This window comes from Petaurus breviceps, unplaced genomic scaffold (assembly GCF_028583685.1).
Source record: "Petaurus breviceps papuanus isolate PSGF00001 unplaced genomic scaffold, PetGlider_PUasm1.0 185, whole genome shotgun sequence".
NCBI classification, from domain to species: domain Eukaryota; kingdom Metazoa; phylum Chordata; class Mammalia; order Diprotodontia; family Petauridae; genus Petaurus; species Petaurus breviceps.
In genome coordinates, this window is record NW_027185797.1 from 27,169,844 (window position 1) to 27,188,744 (window position 18,901).

At 45.9% G+C, this 18,901-nt stretch overlaps 1 protein-coding gene across 8 annotated transcripts in view; it reads right to left on the bottom strand.

Annotated features, from left to right (window-relative positions):
* CREB5 (cAMP responsive element binding protein 5) overlaps positions 1-18,901 on the bottom strand; it is a 508,305-nt gene that overhangs the window by 305,741 nt on the left and 183,663 nt on the right. For all 8 annotated transcript variants that reach the window (XM_069088643.1, XM_069088638.1, XM_069088640.1 and 5 more), the window contains one exon: positions 12,604-12,770. In XM_069088643.1, the coding sequence (XP_068944744.1) occupies positions 12,604-12,770 (167 nt within the window). The remainder of the gene's footprint in view (positions 1-12,603; positions 12,771-18,901) is intronic.

An 18,901-nucleotide genomic window follows, 5' to 3' on the forward strand; every position in this document is an offset into this window, starting at 1 on the left:
CATCATCTTCATCACCTTCATCAGCAGCAGCATCACAATCACCATCATCATCATCATCTTCATCACCATCATCACCATCATCATCTTCATCACCACCATCATCATCACAATCACCATCATCATCATCATCACCATCATCACCTTCATCACCATCACCATCATCATTTCCTTCCCAACAGCCCATCATGGCCACCAGCTGTCTCACCACAGCCCTTCACATCTCCCAGTGTCTGGAGGTCAGCAGGAGATGTCCTGGGATCCCTAGGGGTGGAAAGACTTGACCCAAGTCACTTAGCCAGGATGTTACTGGAGTTGGGGGCTTTAACTGATCTCCTTGAGTACAATACCAGCTCCCTAACCACTATGAGATGCTGTCTCTGCCCTGGTGAAGGAGTCACCTATGAAATCACAGGTCCTGCTCACTATAAACAAATGAAGGAATGATGGATAAATTCACAAATGAATACATAAATAAAAGGTTTCAAAAGTTCTTTCTTTCCTCCTAATTACTCTATTAAAGAGTAGGGGAAGGGAAGAGCCTTCTATTACCAGGCACTGTGCCCCTCTTTGCAAATATGATCTTGTTTGATCCTTACAATAACCTGGGAGGTAGGATATCAAACTCCCTCATACTGAGCCGGCACACAGATCACTGGCACACTTTCAGGTTAAAAAAGCAATAATTATGGACCCATTTTACAGATGGAAAAATGGAGGCTCTCGGAGCCCACTATTCACCCAGCTAGGAAGGCCCTCCATCCTGAACATCTTCGCCACTACTCTTCCTAACCAGAGTCTAGCCCTTGAATGAAGTTCCCTCAGATTATTCTCTTGATGTTTGAATTTCGGTGCATTCAGTCCAGATTAACAAGCATTTATTATGCCCCTACAATGTCTGAGTACCACACCAGGGACCCAAGGTGAAACTCAAGCAAATGAAAGGAATGTGGCTGAAAAAAAAGGCAAATTGACTCATAACCTGTGACTGAATAAGAGGGAGAGAGGGTTCCCAACGGATCAGGATGTTTCCGGAGGACAACCAGCATCCACTCAGACTTTGGGATCTGAAAAGTGCCTCCCACAAATTGGTTAAATGATTTGATTTAACCCAGGTACTCCTGACTCCAAAAATAGCAAGCTCTCCTTTATGCCTACTTCCCTCTTCTTACTAGACAGACAGGGGACTGTTTGGGCAGAATGGTGCATACATGACCAGATGTGGTCACCATCTCAGCTGTTTTTCTTTAGTACAAAGGAGGGTTTAAATGGCCAAAGAGATGATGTTGGGTAGGGAAGGGGACCCCAGGGCAAATCACTGGGCCTCGGTTTCTCCATCTGCAAAATGAGGATATAATAGCACTTACCTCCCTTACAGTTACTGTAAGGATCAAATGAGATAGTATTTGTGAAGAGCTCAGCCCAGTGCCCTGTAAATACCCAGAAATGACTGCAATGCCAAAAGAAAAAAAAAAGTATCAGAAAATTTAATTTAAAAAGTGCTTCCAGTGCAACCACACTTGATCATGATTTAGATGTTTCCTTTCATTCTCTCTGAAAGTCTACAAGCATGAGGGTGCACAACATCGACAGAGGGGCACAAACTTTGAGGGGACAGGCCTAGGGAGGAGCCCCGAGGAGCCCAGCTCCCAGTCAGCCACTTAGCATTTCTTAGCTGACAATGATTACATGCCTACTACGCGCCAGGTGCTGTGCTAAGCACCTTGGATCCAGATGCAGGGCTGGGCAGCTGCTTGTGGCTTCGGGCAGGGCAGCCCGTGTTTCATGAGCTTTTTGCCTAAGGTCTCACACAAACAAACATGTTCATGCACCGAAACTGGGCAAAATACCGACCTTCCTCAGCACTTCCAGTGGGTGGCTGAGAACCACCTTAAACAATCAGTAAATCAATCACCCAGTGTTTCTCCAGCACCTACTGTGCATCTGGCACCATGCTGGGTGTTGGCGTATCCAAGACTCGGCTGACCTAGTAAGATTATTTGGGTATTATTACTCCCATGTTTCAGATGAGGAGACTGAGGGTCAGACAAGAGAAGGCATCTAGGTGGGTATGGGTGTGGTCGATCTCCAGGTCACCGGATGGGAAGTGGCAAAGCTGGGATCGGGGCAGTCTCAGCACTTTGTAGAACTCCAAATTTCCCATTTTCCTCTACCTACCCCATGCTGAGGACAGCCCCGTCATGTCATGGTCCCCTGAGCACAGAGAAAGCAATAGACCAAAGGACAGAGACAGATAACTGATAACCAGACCAGGGAAAGCACATGCAGTGGGGGCTGCTCCCATAAGGGTGAAGGGCACCCTGCTTCTTTGTTATAGAGGGCTGCTTGTTCAAATGAATACTCTCTGACCAAGTAGAATTAGTGAATGATGGATGCTGGCAGGGCCATGAAAACAGCTTGGATCTGGAGGGATGGGATCAGGGTCACAAGGTCACTGCTCTGGAAGAGACTTAGAGTGACCCTTTCATCCTGTAAGTGGGGTGACTGAAGCCATGGGAGGTCAGGAGACTTATCCAAGGTCATACAGGAAGGTGGGACAAATTCTAGGTCTTTGGACACTGAGGCTAATGCTGGCCTCTATCTACACAGACAGACAGATGGAGGAATGATAGACAAATAGATATGACAGAGAGAATAGATATGCTGACAGATGTAGAGAGGGAGAGAGAAGGAGAAAGGGAGGAGTGAGGGAGAGAGAGGAGAGAAGAAGAAACGGGAGAAGAAGAAAAGAAGAAGGAGGAGGAGGAGGAGGAAGAGGAAGACGAGGAGAAAGAGAAAGAGAATGAGGAGAACAAGGAGAGGGAGAGAGAAATAATTTATTAAGCACTTACTATGTGCCAGGCACTGTGCTAAGGGCAGACAAGACAGTCCCTACCCTCAAGGAGCTTCCATTCTAATGGGGGAAGCTGACGCATGAAGGAGAGCTGGACTGGAGAAGGGGAAAGGCACCCTTGAGGTTGAGGATGAAAGAGAGGAGGTAGAGAGGAAGTAAAGGGAGGAAGCAGAATTAGTAACATAGGGACCCGGGCCGGGGCCGCTCACGATGCCCAGTGCCATCGACAGAACTACGTGGACAGTACTCACAATATCAGCAATAACACAAGAGAAAAGAACACTGAAAGAAACCAGTAATGGCCCTAGAGAGCAGAAAACAACACCTATCTCCCCACTTTCATCAGGGAGGTGGGGAGCTACCAGGGAAGAATGGCATGTACATGGTCCGACTAGACCACTCTATCTGATATTTCTGTTTTACTATTTTTCTTGATTTTAAGTCAGAGAGAATTCAATTTGGGAAAGGGAATATTCCCAGAAATGATCCCCCACACACACACACTCCAAAAGCCTAAATAAAACTTTTTTCATTAAGAAAAGGCCCAAGACATATTAAAAATGGTTAACATTTATCTAGAGCATTAAGACTGGCCAATTGCTTTACATATATTATCTCATTTAATTCTCACACCAGCCCTGGGAAGGAGGTGCTATTATTATCTTCACTTTACAGAGAAGGAAATTGAGGCAGAGAGAGTTCAGGTGACCCGCCCAAGCTCACACAGCTAGACTCAGCTAAATTTTGTTTTGGACAATGGGAGAGCCACAGGAGCAGCTCATTCTGTGCAGCGGGTCGAGAGTCAGTTAAAGAGCCCCAAACAAGACACTTTCCAAATGTCTGAAGAAGTCTGTGGTGCCCCACCCCCTTCCCAGTTCTGTGGCTCATGTCTTGGCTGCTGCACCATTCTGCCTTCTCTCTGGGAGTCTGACAGAGAATCCAAGCACCCCTCTAGAGCCCGGGCTGGTTCTCTCTGGCTGAGCAAAGGGGGAATTAGGAATAGAACAAGGGGGTTTCACTTGCCAAAGATTCGTAGAGACAGAGCAACAAGGGACCCTAGAGGTCATTCAGGTCATTCTTCTCATTTTAGAGATGAAGAGACTGAGGGTCAGAGATGAGAAACTCATCCAGTCCATCCAATGCCACACACACATTGAGTACCAGAGTCAGGATTCTAACTCGGGCTTTCTGATTCTAAACACAAAACCCTTTCCACTCCCAACTTACAAAACCACACGGTACCAAGTTCATCGTTCATCCATCCAAGCCTCCATCCTTCCTGGTTTGTTATTTTATGGTCCATGAATCATGGTGTTTTTTCTGAGTATATCGTCTCAAGCCAACCATGGCATGTAGACAAAGCAATTATATAACAATAACAATAATTAATAGAACCCTTCAAGGTTTGTGAAGTGCTTTATAATTCTTATCTCAGAACCTTTGTTCAAACCTTAGTACTGCCATTAACTCAATGTGTGTTACTAGCAAGTCCCTTTGGTCTCAGGGCCTCAGTCCCCATTGGGCCAGATCCCCTCTGAGGTCCTTTCCAGCCACAAGTCTGGTGCAACTCTCCCTACTCCACAATCTCCAGGCTGAAGAGACACTCACAGTTCTTCCTTGGGAAATCAAAGGTCACCCAGATAATTGTCCCCCTGAAGCAGAGAGAAAGCACGGATGGAAGAGAGACAATTCCTATTCAGACCCTTCCCCATCAGGCCCTTGACCCATGGCTATCTCCCTTCCTATTTAATCTACATCCCTTTCATTATGCCAGAGATAGTGACTGGGGTCTGGAATTTTCCATGTCTACATGGGGTAATCCTGGGCCAGTGGCCATAGATAGCTGTAAAATGGAGATGTCCATAGCCTGTCAGTGCTAGAAAAGAAAATGAGGCTCATTTCCACACATAGACACACACACACACACACACACACACACACACACACGATAAGACTTCCCAAAGACGTGTTTGAGCGACAAGCTAAGTGTCGGGAATAAAGCTGTCCATTCAGAAGGACATATCTGAAGCAGCTTGCTCTCAAAAGACAAGTGTGATGCAGGGGGCTTGAATCCTAGTGTTGGGACCAGGAAATACATCAGTTTGAATCCTGTCTCTGACACGTAGTAGCTGTGGTACTTTGGGCGAGTCATTTCACATATCCTCAGTTTCCTCAATAGTAGAATGAAGAAAATGGGTCAGATACAATATATCATAGAGAGGAGAAGGCCAGCCTTTGAGTCAGGAAGAGCTGTGTTCAAGTTAAGCCTCTGGTCTTGTTCTTGCTCCCCTCTCCTTCCCCCACCATCAAAGAGAGGCCCTTCCAGCTCTAAAGCCATAAGACTTCCAAGTTTAAATCAGCTAACATTTCTGACTCCCCATGCACAAACTTGTCCGATGCTTACAAGTCTGTGAAATGGGTGTTATGGATATGATTATCTCCATTTTATAAATGAGGGAGTTGCAATTTGGAGAAGTGACTGCCCAAGATCACAGCTAATAAGTGTCATAAATTGGATTAGAACTCAGATTCAAAGTCTGGAGGTCTAAGTTCCCTATGCCAAGCCCTTGAGATGGACCTTCCCCATGAGAAGCTTCATTCCTGACACCTAAAAGGCCTCAAACGCATCTTGCTTACGCACAGCATTCCCATGTGGCCAAGATGGGTTTTGAACCCAGTCAAGCCCGAATCTGGCATTCCTTCTATCTTCTTTCACTCAGGCCTGGGCCAGCAACCTCCTTGAGGACTGAGAAGACCAATTTGGGGCAGGTTCAAGATAGGGACTGCTCCCTGCCTCGCTAAGATTTTTGGGACACCCCGTTTTTACTCTAAAGTCTAGAAATGGCTATTACAGAATCTCAGAGACAGAAAGGACCTTGGCGGTCATTGAATGTGACCCACTCCTGGACAGGAATCTCCTCTGAACATATTCAACTCTACCACCCTCCTACCAAGGTCGTTGCTGAAGGCATTTTGGCCATTTCCCATCAGCCTGCTCTCAAGATCTGAGCACTGGGACCACAATCACTTCTGTCATTTCATGGTGCCCAGCCAAGGCCACGCCCTTGACCACACCCCAGTCATCTGGCCTAAAAGCTCTGCTCTGTTACAACTTTGGGATGTTAAGAGGCATTATATTTCAACGGGCCTTGGTACTTAAAGGTTTTGTTCCACACATAAAAATCTGCAAGCAAAGTGCCTGTTAGGCCTCTTCTCCAAGGTAATTTCTCAGCGCCTTGCATGGGGATTTAACGGGAGCCATATGGCCCAATCCCCGGACCCTCCTCTCAAACATCCCCTGACGAGATCTCATAAATGTTCCCAGGGCTGTGAAATATCCAGCAATGTTCTAACAATAAAGCCATGCTCTCGGCCAGGATATTCTGTCAAACGCAAAGCAGGAAACTATGGCTCCTGCTCTCAATTACTTGGGATGGCTTCCAAGTGGTCTTGGCTGGGAGATCTGGGCCAGGGATGGGAGGCCTGATCCTAGCCATGGGAACAACTGATCTGTCCTGGTCGGCAGGTGGGGAAGTGGGGCTCTTGGTGCCTCCTTCATTTTAAACCTCCATCGCGTTTGGGCTGTTATTGAGAACACAATCCCTCACATTTTCCTTCTTTGGAGAGCAAGCCAATTTTTAAGACCTGAGTTCAAATCCTGACTCTGGTACTTCCAAACAGGCTACGCATGTCACTTTAACGTTTCTGGATTAGTTTCCTCGTTGATAAAATAAGACAGTTAGACTAGATAACTTGGAAGGTCCTTTCCAACGTGAGGTCTGGGGAAGAATTGACTCAAAGATTATATAACCTGTCTCATACGGTGACTGGGGGTGGGGCAAATGAGAGAATACTTTACATTTCTCAATGTCACTTCATGTAATATGTGCAGAGTACAGCATTAACTCCTTGAGGGAGGGAAAAGTTTTTGGTTTTGTCTTTGATTTCTCACTGTTTGGTACCAGCATGTAATAGGTGTATAATACTTGTTTGTTGATTTGAAGTTATTATTGTTACTATAAATGATTGCCTAATAATGTCTACATCATAGGTAGAAAATTTAGAAGATCTCCAGGCAGGCTTCATGCATATATCCTATAGAACCAATTTCTAGGCTCAAAGTAATAATAACAATAAAAATTATGATGATGCTAACTAACATTTATGTAACATTTTTGAGGTTTCTATATATTATCTTATTTATCCTTCAGGATAACCCTGAGAGGTAAATACTCTTATTATCTGGATTTTACAGATAAGGAAACTGAGGCTCACAGAGGATAGTGACTTTCCCAGGGTTATGTAGTTAATGTCTGAGGCAGGATTCTAATTGGTCTAATTGACCCCAAGTCAAGCATTTTCTACACCATACTACTCAGCTACTTCAGTTTCCATGAAATTACCTTGGTAATCCACTGCCTTTAAAAGACCCATCCACTGTGGGAAAGGCTCCCTGCATGCCATATTACCCAAATGCTTGGCTTCGGTGCGAGCGTTCATGGTATTAGACTTCTAAAAGTCTCACTGTCAAGAATAATTTCCCCTAACATTGGCTGCAGTGATTGATTCATTTTCCCAACTCCCTTGGAGATGTGGACAATGGGAAGTTAAGTCCTGGACCCCAGCTCCTCCTTTGGGCACAGGTACAACTGTGGGGATTCCAAATGGAATCCCCAGCAAGTCCTGCCATGAGAGATCAATCAGAAACAAAGAATCCCCAGGGAGTCTCCACCATGTTCTTCATCTCCCTGGCAGAGTCTCACGTACTCAAGCCTCTTCTCAGGTCCTGGATTTTCTTCACTGCTCTCTCAAAGAAGCATCTCTCCGCTACATTTGCTCCTTCATCTTCCAGAGGAGGTCAAGGCCATTGCTGAGAAGTCCAGGTCACCTACTCAGCCTGTAAAGCCTACAGCTGCTAGGCTAAAGTGGCAAGGCCACCTCTCTGGACACTGATACCACCTACATAACCAACCACAGGCTAAAAGAACAAAGGGGAGTCCAACGGCCATGTGAGAGGGTGGCTGCTGGTAGCTAATGGTCATCTAAGTGAGGAGGGCCACCTAGTCTAACATGGCCACCAACCCAACTCACCACCATTGGTGGGAGCCAGGGGACCGTATGAAAACAATTCACCTTAGAGGCAGCCCAACTGTCAATCAGCTGCCCAGTGGCCACTAGAAAAACATAAGCCTCCAATCTATGTCTTTGGAGGTAGCTAGGTGGTACAATTAGAGCTGGGCCTGCAGTCCGGAAGACTTGAGTTCAAATGTGACCTCAGACACTTATAAGCTGTGTGACCCTGGATAAGACACTTGTCCCTATTTGCCTCAGTTTCCTCATCTGTAAAATGGGGATACAAATAACATCTATCTCCCAGGACTGATATGAAGATCAGATGAGATATTTACAAACAGCTTGCTTAGCACAGTAAAACATATATATTATAACATATAATAGGTGCTAAATAAATTTTACCTAAAATAATAATTATCTTATAATAATACCATCAAATTATTATATATAAGTATATTCACATCGGTTCATATATTATATAATAAAAGGGTATACTTTGAATATAGGTCTAACATAATTAACATAATTATACAATATATTATATATAATCACATGTGCTATTATATGATATGCATAATAGAATGAATATAATATTGTCAAATATTATAATTTTTATTGTTATCATTACTATAACCACTAACTTGCCTGAGCACTAGCTACCAGGAAAGACAGAAAGAATGATAAACTGCTTCTCCACAATCCTTCCATGCCTCCTCTGACCTCACCTGAACAATGTACCAGGGGTTCAGTTACCCTAGATCACACCGGTAGTAGGTGGCAAAGCCAAAATTCGAGCCCAAGTCCTCAGACTCCATCCTGGTTTAGAGCTGACCTGGTCTCATAGGTTTTTGTTTTGTTTTATTTTATTATTTAGCATTCTCTTTTCTGCTTTTCTTTTCTTTTATTCATTCATTCATTCTTTTCTCAAGTGTTTTGAACAAACACCCTCCTTCCACCCCACTTTTCTTCCCCAGGGCTCATGGGTTCCCTTCTTTTTTCCATCTGTGGCACCGCCCTCCCAACCCTGTGCCATCAATCAGCCAAAGGCGCCCTTCCTGGCGCCCGGGTGAGCACAAGCACTTACTAGTCGGAGGATGCCTCCCACACTCCAGAGCTATTTCGCAGTCTTATTCTAGACTGCCTAACCACATAACTACAGCCAGGATATTTATACTAGCCTGCAAGTTTGTGTCGGTGAGAAGATCACTGCTTGCTCTGTACTGGGCCCAGGGACGAGGACGGAGGGCTGGAGCAGGGATGGGCGTGAGCCAGGCCCCCCAGGCTTCTCTGACTATTCCTACTATGGCTTTCTGCCTTTCACCCTCCATTTGGGGCTGATCTGGCCCAGGGCCCGCTCGGTAGCCTTCCTCATCTGAGGCCTGCAAGCAATGTCTCCGTACTGTCCCAGGAAGCCTCCCCTATGGACCGGCATCCTGTCACGTGTTCCAAGCCTTTCAAACCTCCCCAAACCCTCGTAGAGAAGGGAAGACATGGCGAAGCCAGGGAAACACCAAAATCAGAGGGTTGGCAGGAAAACCAGGGTGGGCACCCAGGAGATGCAGAACAAAGGGAGACGAGCTCTGGCCCTGAATCCCAGCTGGGCCCACGCCCCTCGGCTGCAGCAGGGAGCTGTGCGTGGGCACAGGTGGATGCCAGGCTCCGTGGCTGGATCACAGCTCTGAGTCCTGGGCCTGAATGGAGACTTTCATTGCTGTTTGCTGTTTTTGTTGGCTGGTGGCCATTGCAAACATTTGCAGGTGGCTTGGCCAGATTTTGACGCTTGAATATTTGAGGTTGTGATAAAAATCAGAATATTACTACAATATGGGTTCTGTGCAGTCTTACAAAAAAAATAAAATCAAAACGCTATCTGCAGTTTCAAATGCTCATTTAAAGACACAGTCTCCAGAGGGAACTCATGTTTTAAAATAAGTGCTCATTTCCTTTTTGCTGGGGAAATAAAGAAGGGAAAGTCGTCCCCGTGGTTTTTCATGGTTTTATTTTTTTTTTCCAAACCACCTAGATCTCAATATTGAATCACTGGTGAAACAAGCTACTCCTCACTGAGTCGCAGTGACCACTCCAGCCAGGTTTGGGGACAGGTCAAGCACAGATAAAGGGTACAACAGGGTGTCTCCCTTGGAATCTGAACCGTAGGCTCTGAAGGGTAAGGCCTGAAGGAAGAAGGAACTCCATCTATCCAGCCTTGGCAGGGAAAAAGAATCCCCCAAACAGCAATTATCTCCTAGGACACACCAGGGAAGAAAGACAACAGCCCAGGACCAGGAATGCACTGTAGGATGGGCCTGGTCAGAAGGTCATGGAATCCTGGGATCAAGCAATGCCTCCCAGAGACCCACAGTGACAACAGACCTCCAGGCTTGGCCTCCGAGGGCCCCATTCGGAACCTCGTCCCCATCCCACTGGCCTTTGAGATAGTGAGCCTGTGCTCAGCCCAAGCCATGCAGCAACAGTAGCTGGGGGCCTCTCAGGGGCTGTTGGGGGTGTGTAACAGGAGACCTGGGGGGGTGGGGGTGGGGCAAAAGAATGTCAATAAAACTGCTTGTAAACTCCAGAACAATTTACTTTTCTTTTCTTTCACCCCCTGGAAGGAAAAATAAAATAATTATAATTACCCGACATAACTCTAACTTGTTTCTCCACAGGCCCAGCCACTACAGGGAAACAGTCACTTGAGATGGAGGCGTTTGCCTGTCTTTAATGAGCCCACCCCACCCTGGGAGGATTACAGGTTCTTGCCTTGGCTCCCAAAGCTTTTATGGGAGAAAAGACATCTTTAACGGGAGAAGCATTTGCTCATTCGGCCTTGTGGCCTCTCCAAACAAAGCCAAGCATTCAGCTGGACAGTCTCATTTTCTGAATCCTGAATGGAAACTCCAGGGTACCCATGGCCAATGGGTAGGTAGTCATTAACTATGGTGCTTTGGTTTGTTATGGCAAGCCTTCCCTCACGAGTCACAACATATTCGTATGGACTGACAGATGCCAAGGACAAGGGCTTACCGTCCCAGGATGGGCTTCTATGATTAAAGAGAAATATGGGGATTGTCCCCCCATGAGGAGGGGTCACCCTGGAAACATCTAGGGATGAGGAAGAGACGGGGTCACTGGCAAATGGGGAGGCGGCAGCCCCATGCTCCCTATTCAGCAAACCTGCCTGATCTGGTACAGCCCCATAATACCAATCTGTCTTTCATCATCTTACCCAGAGGGTTCTGGGAAATAGCATTCATCCATTCTCCATATGTAATAATACAAGAAAATTGCCAGGTTTGGGATTGTGTGTGTGTGTGTGTTTGTTTCTTCCTAAGAACTCAAGAGGGACCAATGCTAAGTAGAAACTGTGTGAAGTCTGAACTCCCTCTCCCCCAAAATCCAGGTGGGTTTGAGGAGACTGACCCTGAGGAGCTGAGCAAGGAGGGAAACATTTGTGCTCCTGGTCTTATCATATGTACAAAGCAAAATCTAAAACAAAACAGTCAAGGGCATTTAAATCTCTTAACCTACAACTCCCAAATCCTTAATCTACTTTATGCTCCTATGCAAGTGGGATAAGAAAGATGACATTATTATCCCCATTGTCAATGAGTCAAGGAGAAGCTGAATTGGCTGGTTCAAAGGCATATGGCAAGGACCACAGGTCAGCCTTGGAGGATGGTCAGCACCCAGGACAAAGGTTGGCTGGGTCTAGAGGCAGGATAGATGCAGGGGCCTTAGGAGGGGCCAAGAGTCAGGATAAGGGCAGAGAGAACAACATGGCTTGGGATCCAAAGTCATGCCCAGCAGCCCACATGCCTTCCTTCAAGAACCGCTGTTCCAAGGGGTTAGATGCCACAACCCACACAACACAATCATGGCAAGTCAGTGGGAACACTGGGACTGGCATTTAGATTTCCTCTATCCCAATCAGGAAAATTCAGTCATTTCACTTGATCATCCCTCTGGAATATGATCAGTTGGGACAATGGATCCATGTGAGATTTTCTTAGCCCAGCCTTTTCACAACAGCCCCATTTCCTTAAAATCTTACAGGTCAGCAGACTTCAAAGTTCATTGAGTCTCTCGAGGCTCCAAGTTCTCCATTAACCTGCTACTATTTTGTAAAAAGTGTTTCAGGATTCCCAGGCTGGTGAGATCTTTTCTTTCTCTCTGTCCCTTTCCCAAAGGCTCAGGTTCTCAGGAGAGCTATGTTCTATCTTCCTAGAGAAGCTGGTTGAGATTAGGAAACCTTAACCATGGTGGGATACCAGGAAACAAAGGGATCCGAGGGGCCTCCCTAAGGGGCAGCTGGATGTGGGTAGGAGGGTTGTATGGGTTCGTTATTGTACCACCAACACTCAGTAGTCTAGAATGCTGACTCTCTCACCTCTGTAAATTTCTCTGTAATCTCAGAGAAATAGTGCACCAGACTAATTTCTTATAAAACCCAGGCATACATATGACATGGACAAAAAGTATTGCTTTATTATCAGTTCTCTGCTTGGCAATATCTCTCTGTGATCAACACAGCTTTAACTCTCTTGCAGAATAAATCAAAACTTCAGTCGGGGCCTGCCCTGGGAGTTGGACAAAGAAAACTCTAAGGATTTCCCCCAATCAAGGCCCTGCATAAAATCAACACGATGACCCATTGGAGTTAACCTCCAACCTCTCCTTACCCGATCTGACGGTTTGTGGAAGGTGCCTGCGTGATCACAGAGCTGGACTGGGGGGAGGGCATGGCCTGCTGAATCACAACGCTGGTGTCATGGTTGGGCATCCTCGTGGTGCCCAGCTGATGAGGTCCTGGCATCGCTCCTCCAACTGCATTGTGCATTGGGATAGTCTGCCCAGAGAAGGAGGGGAAGAGGGAGGGAAGTCAGTATTTCATTCTGTGTTTGTGGTCTCCAAGTCCAAGATTAGGAATCTCACTGTGTCACCCAGATAGAGAGTTATTGACCCTGACAGAACTTGAGCCAATATATCTTATTAGCACTACCCATTGGGACAGAATAAAATACAACTGGTTTCATTGACAGTAGGAAATATGAAAATACCTGGAAGATTATTAATTGCTTTGCTCACACTGACATGAGATTTATATTAGAGACATCTCATACACACATCTCTGACTAGGAATGATAAATACCACATTGGAAAGTGAGATTTTTGTGGCAAGCTCCCAGCTCCATGATTTCATGAATTCACCAATCCATCGAACCTGTGGTCAGCTTTGAATGACAAGTCCTCTGGCCTTTCCATGGTCTCTGTCCAGTCCACAGAGAGCACAGGTGGCAGGCATTTCATGAAACTGACACCTCTCTGGGTCATAGGATGGCGAAGCTATACAATGAGGCCCAAGAGTCCAGGGGAAAGTGGATGATGGAGACATAAGACGAGGAGTGGGCGCTAGGATCTATGAAGATGCAGCCGCCTCTTTTAGCTTTGCAACTGCAAAGATCTAGGACACTTACTGAGAGATCTAGGTCTGGAAGGAACCTCTGAGGTCAATTGGTTCAATTCCTTCACTTTACGAATGAGGAAACTGCAGCCAAGAGACATGAAAGGCCTTGGGGCTAAGTGATAGAGCTGAGATCTGACTCCAGACTGTGTGCACTTTCCCTTGTATTACATGGTCCCCTTCATACACAAAGAACCTTTACATTTATTTTAAACAAATCCTTGGCTGGTCCTTCTATGACACCTCTCTGTGGTGGGCAGGTGATCCTGGGCTCCACAGGGCCATGGTGATGGAGCACAAGCTTCTGCCAAATTGAAAATGCTTTGGGGACGTGGTCTCTCATGATCCCTATGGCTGAACTTGGTTAGGCAGGTCCTGAGGCCACAGAGAGGCCGCCAGACTGGCCACAGGGGCATGAATTCTGCAGGCTCAGCAAATCTCAGAGACGATCTGCAAAGCTAGAGAAGGGTGGTGAGCAGACACAATGGGTGCCAAACCCCACCAGGAGAGAATTATGGATATTATGGACCTTTCCCCTTAAAGAGAAAGAGGACGATGCCCAGAGGGATTAAGTGCTTGGCCAGAGGTCACGTGACTAGCAAGTATCAGGGTCAAGATTGAACCCATGTCTGCTAACTGTACAAACAGCACTACACCCACTATAGTCTGTGCCTGCCCATGTCAAAGGGATCTATTAAACCAACGGGGATTGGGAAAACATGTGTGTGTGTGTGTCTGTGTGTCTGTGTGTGTGTGTGTGTGTGTGTGTGTGTGTGTGTGTGTGTAGAGGGGAGCAGTTTGATAAGGCATTGTTAGGGGGGAAGATGGAAGGAACAGTGCGTCATTACCAATTTGCAAGTGGGGGGAAAAGTCTGCCAGAGCACTTTAAAGCTTAGCACAGAGAAAGCCAGCATTCCACCCCTGGAGGACAAGGGAGAGCTCAGCCCTGCTCTGCAGCAGAGCAGGGATTTCCTGCACTGTGTGTTAAGTGATGGTGAGAACATACGTGGTCTTTGGGCTGCCGGCGTCCATCACGTTGCACCTTTCCCAAGGTTTCTGATTTCTAAAGACTGACTGCCTGGGCTGTCAGGAGTCCAGAAGGAAACTGGCACCTGGCTTAGATTGCGGGCTGACCAGGGTGTGCATGTGTGTGCACGCGCTTACACACTCATGTGCTCACACAACCCCAAGGCCCTCTCTAGGACTGTACAGGATTGTTTGAAATCCTAACCTGATGAGAAGAGTCACAGGTGAAGTTACTCTGGGTGAGAGTAAAGCCATGAAGAAGAGAAACTCTAGAACCATTTTTGTTGTTTTTATGCCGACAAGATCTAATGAAGAAAAATGACTAAAGACAAAGAAACATTTGAGTTACACGTTCACAGAATCCCCGAATGTCAGAGTTGGCAGCAAACTCTCAAATGTCTAATCCAATAATACTGGGAAGAGAACATCGACCCCAATTAGAATAACAGCGACAGGGGATTGTCCAGGCTCAGCTCAAGGACCTCGGAGGATCTGGGCTCACCAACGGGGGGGGGGGGGGGGGGGGGGGGGGGGGAGCAGCTCAGTCCTCTCTGGGACAACGAAAGGGTCAGGACTTTCTCCCGACACCCAACTTGATCTGGCTTCTTTGTCATCACCTCCTGCAGCTTCCAGTTCTTCCCTCGGAGCCTCCTGTGTTCCACTATAATTTTACAATTATACGGACAGGCAGTGTGTTTCTTCTGTGTCTTCTTCTTTGGGAACCAAGTACCCCCAAATTCTTCAACCAGTCCTTCCATGGCATGGATTCAAGGCACGTCCACATTCATAGCCTTACTCCAGCTTACCTTTGGGCTAGTCACCCTCACACACTCTTCCAGGTAAACTGGGCTGCTTACAATTCTTCCTGCCTGAGATTCCATCTAGCACCAAGGAGCAGGGATAGAGTTGCCAGGCTTGGAGTCAGGAGGACTCCTCATCTACATGAGTTCAAATCTAGCCTCAGACACCACCTAGCTGGGTGACCCTGGGCAAGTCACTTCACCCTCATTGCCTCAGTTTCCTCAACTGTAAAATGAGCTGGAGAAGCAAATGGCAAACCACCCCAGTATCTCTGCCAAGAAAACCTCAAATGGAGTTACAAAGAGTGAGACACTACTGAATTGACTGGACAAATGTAAGCTTCTCTGGCAAGGCTTGTATATGTATACCAGCATCTCGCCTGACACTTAAAAGGCTCTTAAACAAATGACTGAGGATGAATTAAGTCATCGTCACCATCATCATCATCATCACTAAAATTGTAGCCTTGAGAATGTGAGATATATCAATCAATCAACTGACAAGCAATGATTAAGCACCTACTGAAGATATGAAGATAACCCCTGGCCAGGACATCAGAGGTAGCAGCTTCTCTTTCTAGTCATGTAGTTGGTAGCTCTGACCAAGGGCAGAGGAAAGGTTAAATGAGCTACTGCGGTCAGTCCCAGCTCTGTCCTCTAATTCTCTGATTTGTACCAGCAGCACAGAGATAACCTCAGGACCCAAGAGGTCCAGGCTGCCCGTCCATCCTCCCTCTTTCCCTTGCACATATAATATACCCTTTTCCTACAGAGACAAGAGACCATTAAAAAGATATTTCTCAGAAGAACAAACAGCAGGTCTGAAGGCAAAGCCCTATCATTTCCTACATAACAAAGAAACTTTTCTTCCTAAAACAACATGTCATAACTTGAAACTACTCTTTGAGTTCGAATTTACCATTTTCAGCTCACAATCTGTCTCCATGGGCAAGAATGGCAGTACTTCACCACCAGTTCAATGAACCATTTTTATTCAGTGAAAAAATTCACTGGATTCAGAATCTGTGGGCCTGAGTCTGAACCTCACCTCTGCTCCTTGCTACCCACAAACCCTCGGGAAAGTGATTTAGCCCACTCTGTCTGTTCAAAGAAGAGGCTGGACTGGATGAAGGAAGGAAGTCTTTATTAAGTACTTACTGCATGCAAAGCACCATAGTAGGTTCTATAGTAGGTACTGGGGATATAAAGTCAGGCAATCCCTGCCCCTGGGGAGCTCACATCCCATTTTGGGAAGAAAACATCAGGTTTCAGCTGCAAGTAAAATAACGGAAGGGACAGAGACAAAGGAGGTGGCCAATCCTCTTCGATGCCATGGCCACTGATAAAATAATATTCATGTCTGATGTTGAGCCATCTCACAGGGCCAAGGGCTTTCTTTCCAGTATCTTCAGTGGCTGTGACTGCAGCCCTTGTGGGACAGGTCCTGCATCTCACAGAGGCTGCTTCCCAGGAAGATGGCCCAAGGACACTGGGTTGGAAGCCTTGCTATTCCCAAGGCTCTTGGAGACAAGGTCCTGGGCTCTTTCCACTGGGGTCTGAGGTCTGAATTCTGCCTCAGGCACTTACTGGCTATATGACCCCAGTCAAGTCTCTATGCCTGCTTTTGCTCATCTGTAAAACAAGGTGGTTGGTCTTTCTGGCTCCACATTGTGTATAGAAAAGCATAGAGAAAAGGAAGGAAGATAAGTGGGAATCAGGACACTTGTGTTTGAATCCTGGGTCTGTCGTGGACAGACTTGGGCTAGTCATATGCCCTCATTTTCCTTATAAAAGTACTTATGAAGAATAGATTTTCTCAAAGGTCCCTTCCAAGTCTAAAAGTAAACTGTTCCATGCATCCTCAGGATTCTGATGGCCTCGCAGATTGTTAAAACAGGGAAGGACCTTCAAGATTATCTAGTTGCTTCATTGTACAGATGATGAAACTGGAGCTCAGAAAAGATAAGGGGCTTGTCCAGATCCATGCCATTAGTAAAGAGGCAGAGCTGGGACTCAAATCCAGGCCTCCCCTTCCTGATCTGAAATCCTGAGATATTATGATATGATGCTAACCTCTCTCACCCCTACCCCAACCAAAGCTTGCTTCAGAATGCCAGGAAGGTACATTCATGGGGTGTGTTGTTTTTTTTTTTAATCCATTACTACAGAGAATAATATAAGTTCCTTGAAGGTAGGATTTATCTCATTTTTTGTTTTTGTTTTTTTTGCCTCTCTGGCCGGCTCCAAGCACAGTGCCCAGGACATAAAAGCTGCTTTACAAATGCTTGCGCAATTGCATTAAGGGGGTTATTTTATATTGCTTTTAACAAAGTATACGCCAGCATTTCACAACATCCTAGTGAAGCATCTCTTTGTAGAGAGAGGGAATGTGGGGTGGAGGTGGAGGGGAGAGAGAACGTAGGGAAGGAGGAGTGAGAGAGGAAGTGGGGGAAAGGAGGGAGGGAGGGAGGGAACATGCTCTAATTATACATCTAGGGCCATCGGACTTGAATTCCCTTTCCTCCTTCCCCATTTCATGGTCCATTCATTTGTAACAAACACTTGCTCAGAATGTTATAAAAAATGGGCTTATCTTTAACTGGAGAGAAAATGAATCATAAAAGCACAGACAGCAAACAAACCAAGTTTAAAGAGAGCAGGAAACTGCTACAGATAAAGAATTACACTCTGCCAAAGTTCTAGGGGAGGAGGTGTAGAGAGAAGAATTTCACCACATCCCAGGAGCAGCAAGCTTGAAGGAACGTGCAGAGCTCTGCCCAAGTAGGCCACCCTTCAGTGGGGTCAGCAGGCCAGGCAAGGACCCAGCTTTCCATGATTATCCATGTCCTCTTCCATGTGTAATATGCACCCACACACCAGCGCCCCTCCGCTCTACAATCCTCCACATTTCCTGGACTTCACCTGCCTCCATTCTGTCCTTCAATCTTCCTTTCCAGCTGTGAAAGCTACACTTCCCATCAGACCCCTTTGCTAATCTTACCAGATTATTTTTTTTAATTTTTATGGGACTTTTTTTTTTTACCAAAAACTATTTACTAGATTTTTTTTTTTACAGGATCAATAAATATGGTGGAAATGTTAGTACAAGCAAATTGATTTGTGCCTCAAATATAATGTTTGGTGGAGATCTCTAAAGCACACCACTAAAAGGTGCTAACATTCTGTTCAACACACCAATCAATGACATATAATGCTCCTTTATTAAGTGTGTATTGTGTGCCAAGCACTCTCCTAAGCTGGACTTGGGGGTGTTTGGGTGAGAGAAGAGAAAATTTGGGAATTCAAGGGTGGGGCAGTAGAAAAGGATTGAATATGGAGTCACAAAATCAAAGTTCAGATATGGACAGGACCTCAGGGACCAGAGAGTCTGACCCATACATAAACAAAATTCTTTCTACAATAACCTGGGTCAGAAGCCCTGAGTTTGTCTCCCTCTTCTGACTCTTGCTATCTATGTGACCATCAGTGAATCATTTGACTCAGTTTCCTTATCTGTAACATTTTGGACCAAATTACCAAAGTGTCATTCCAGCTCTGCTTTAAACCCTGTGATATCATATTTTATCAAGTGTAGCTAGAAGAGGAATGAGGACAGATGATTGGACATTACAGGGGAGGCCAATTTTGGCTTAATATACCAAGAAAATTTCTAATGATAAGAGTTTTTGG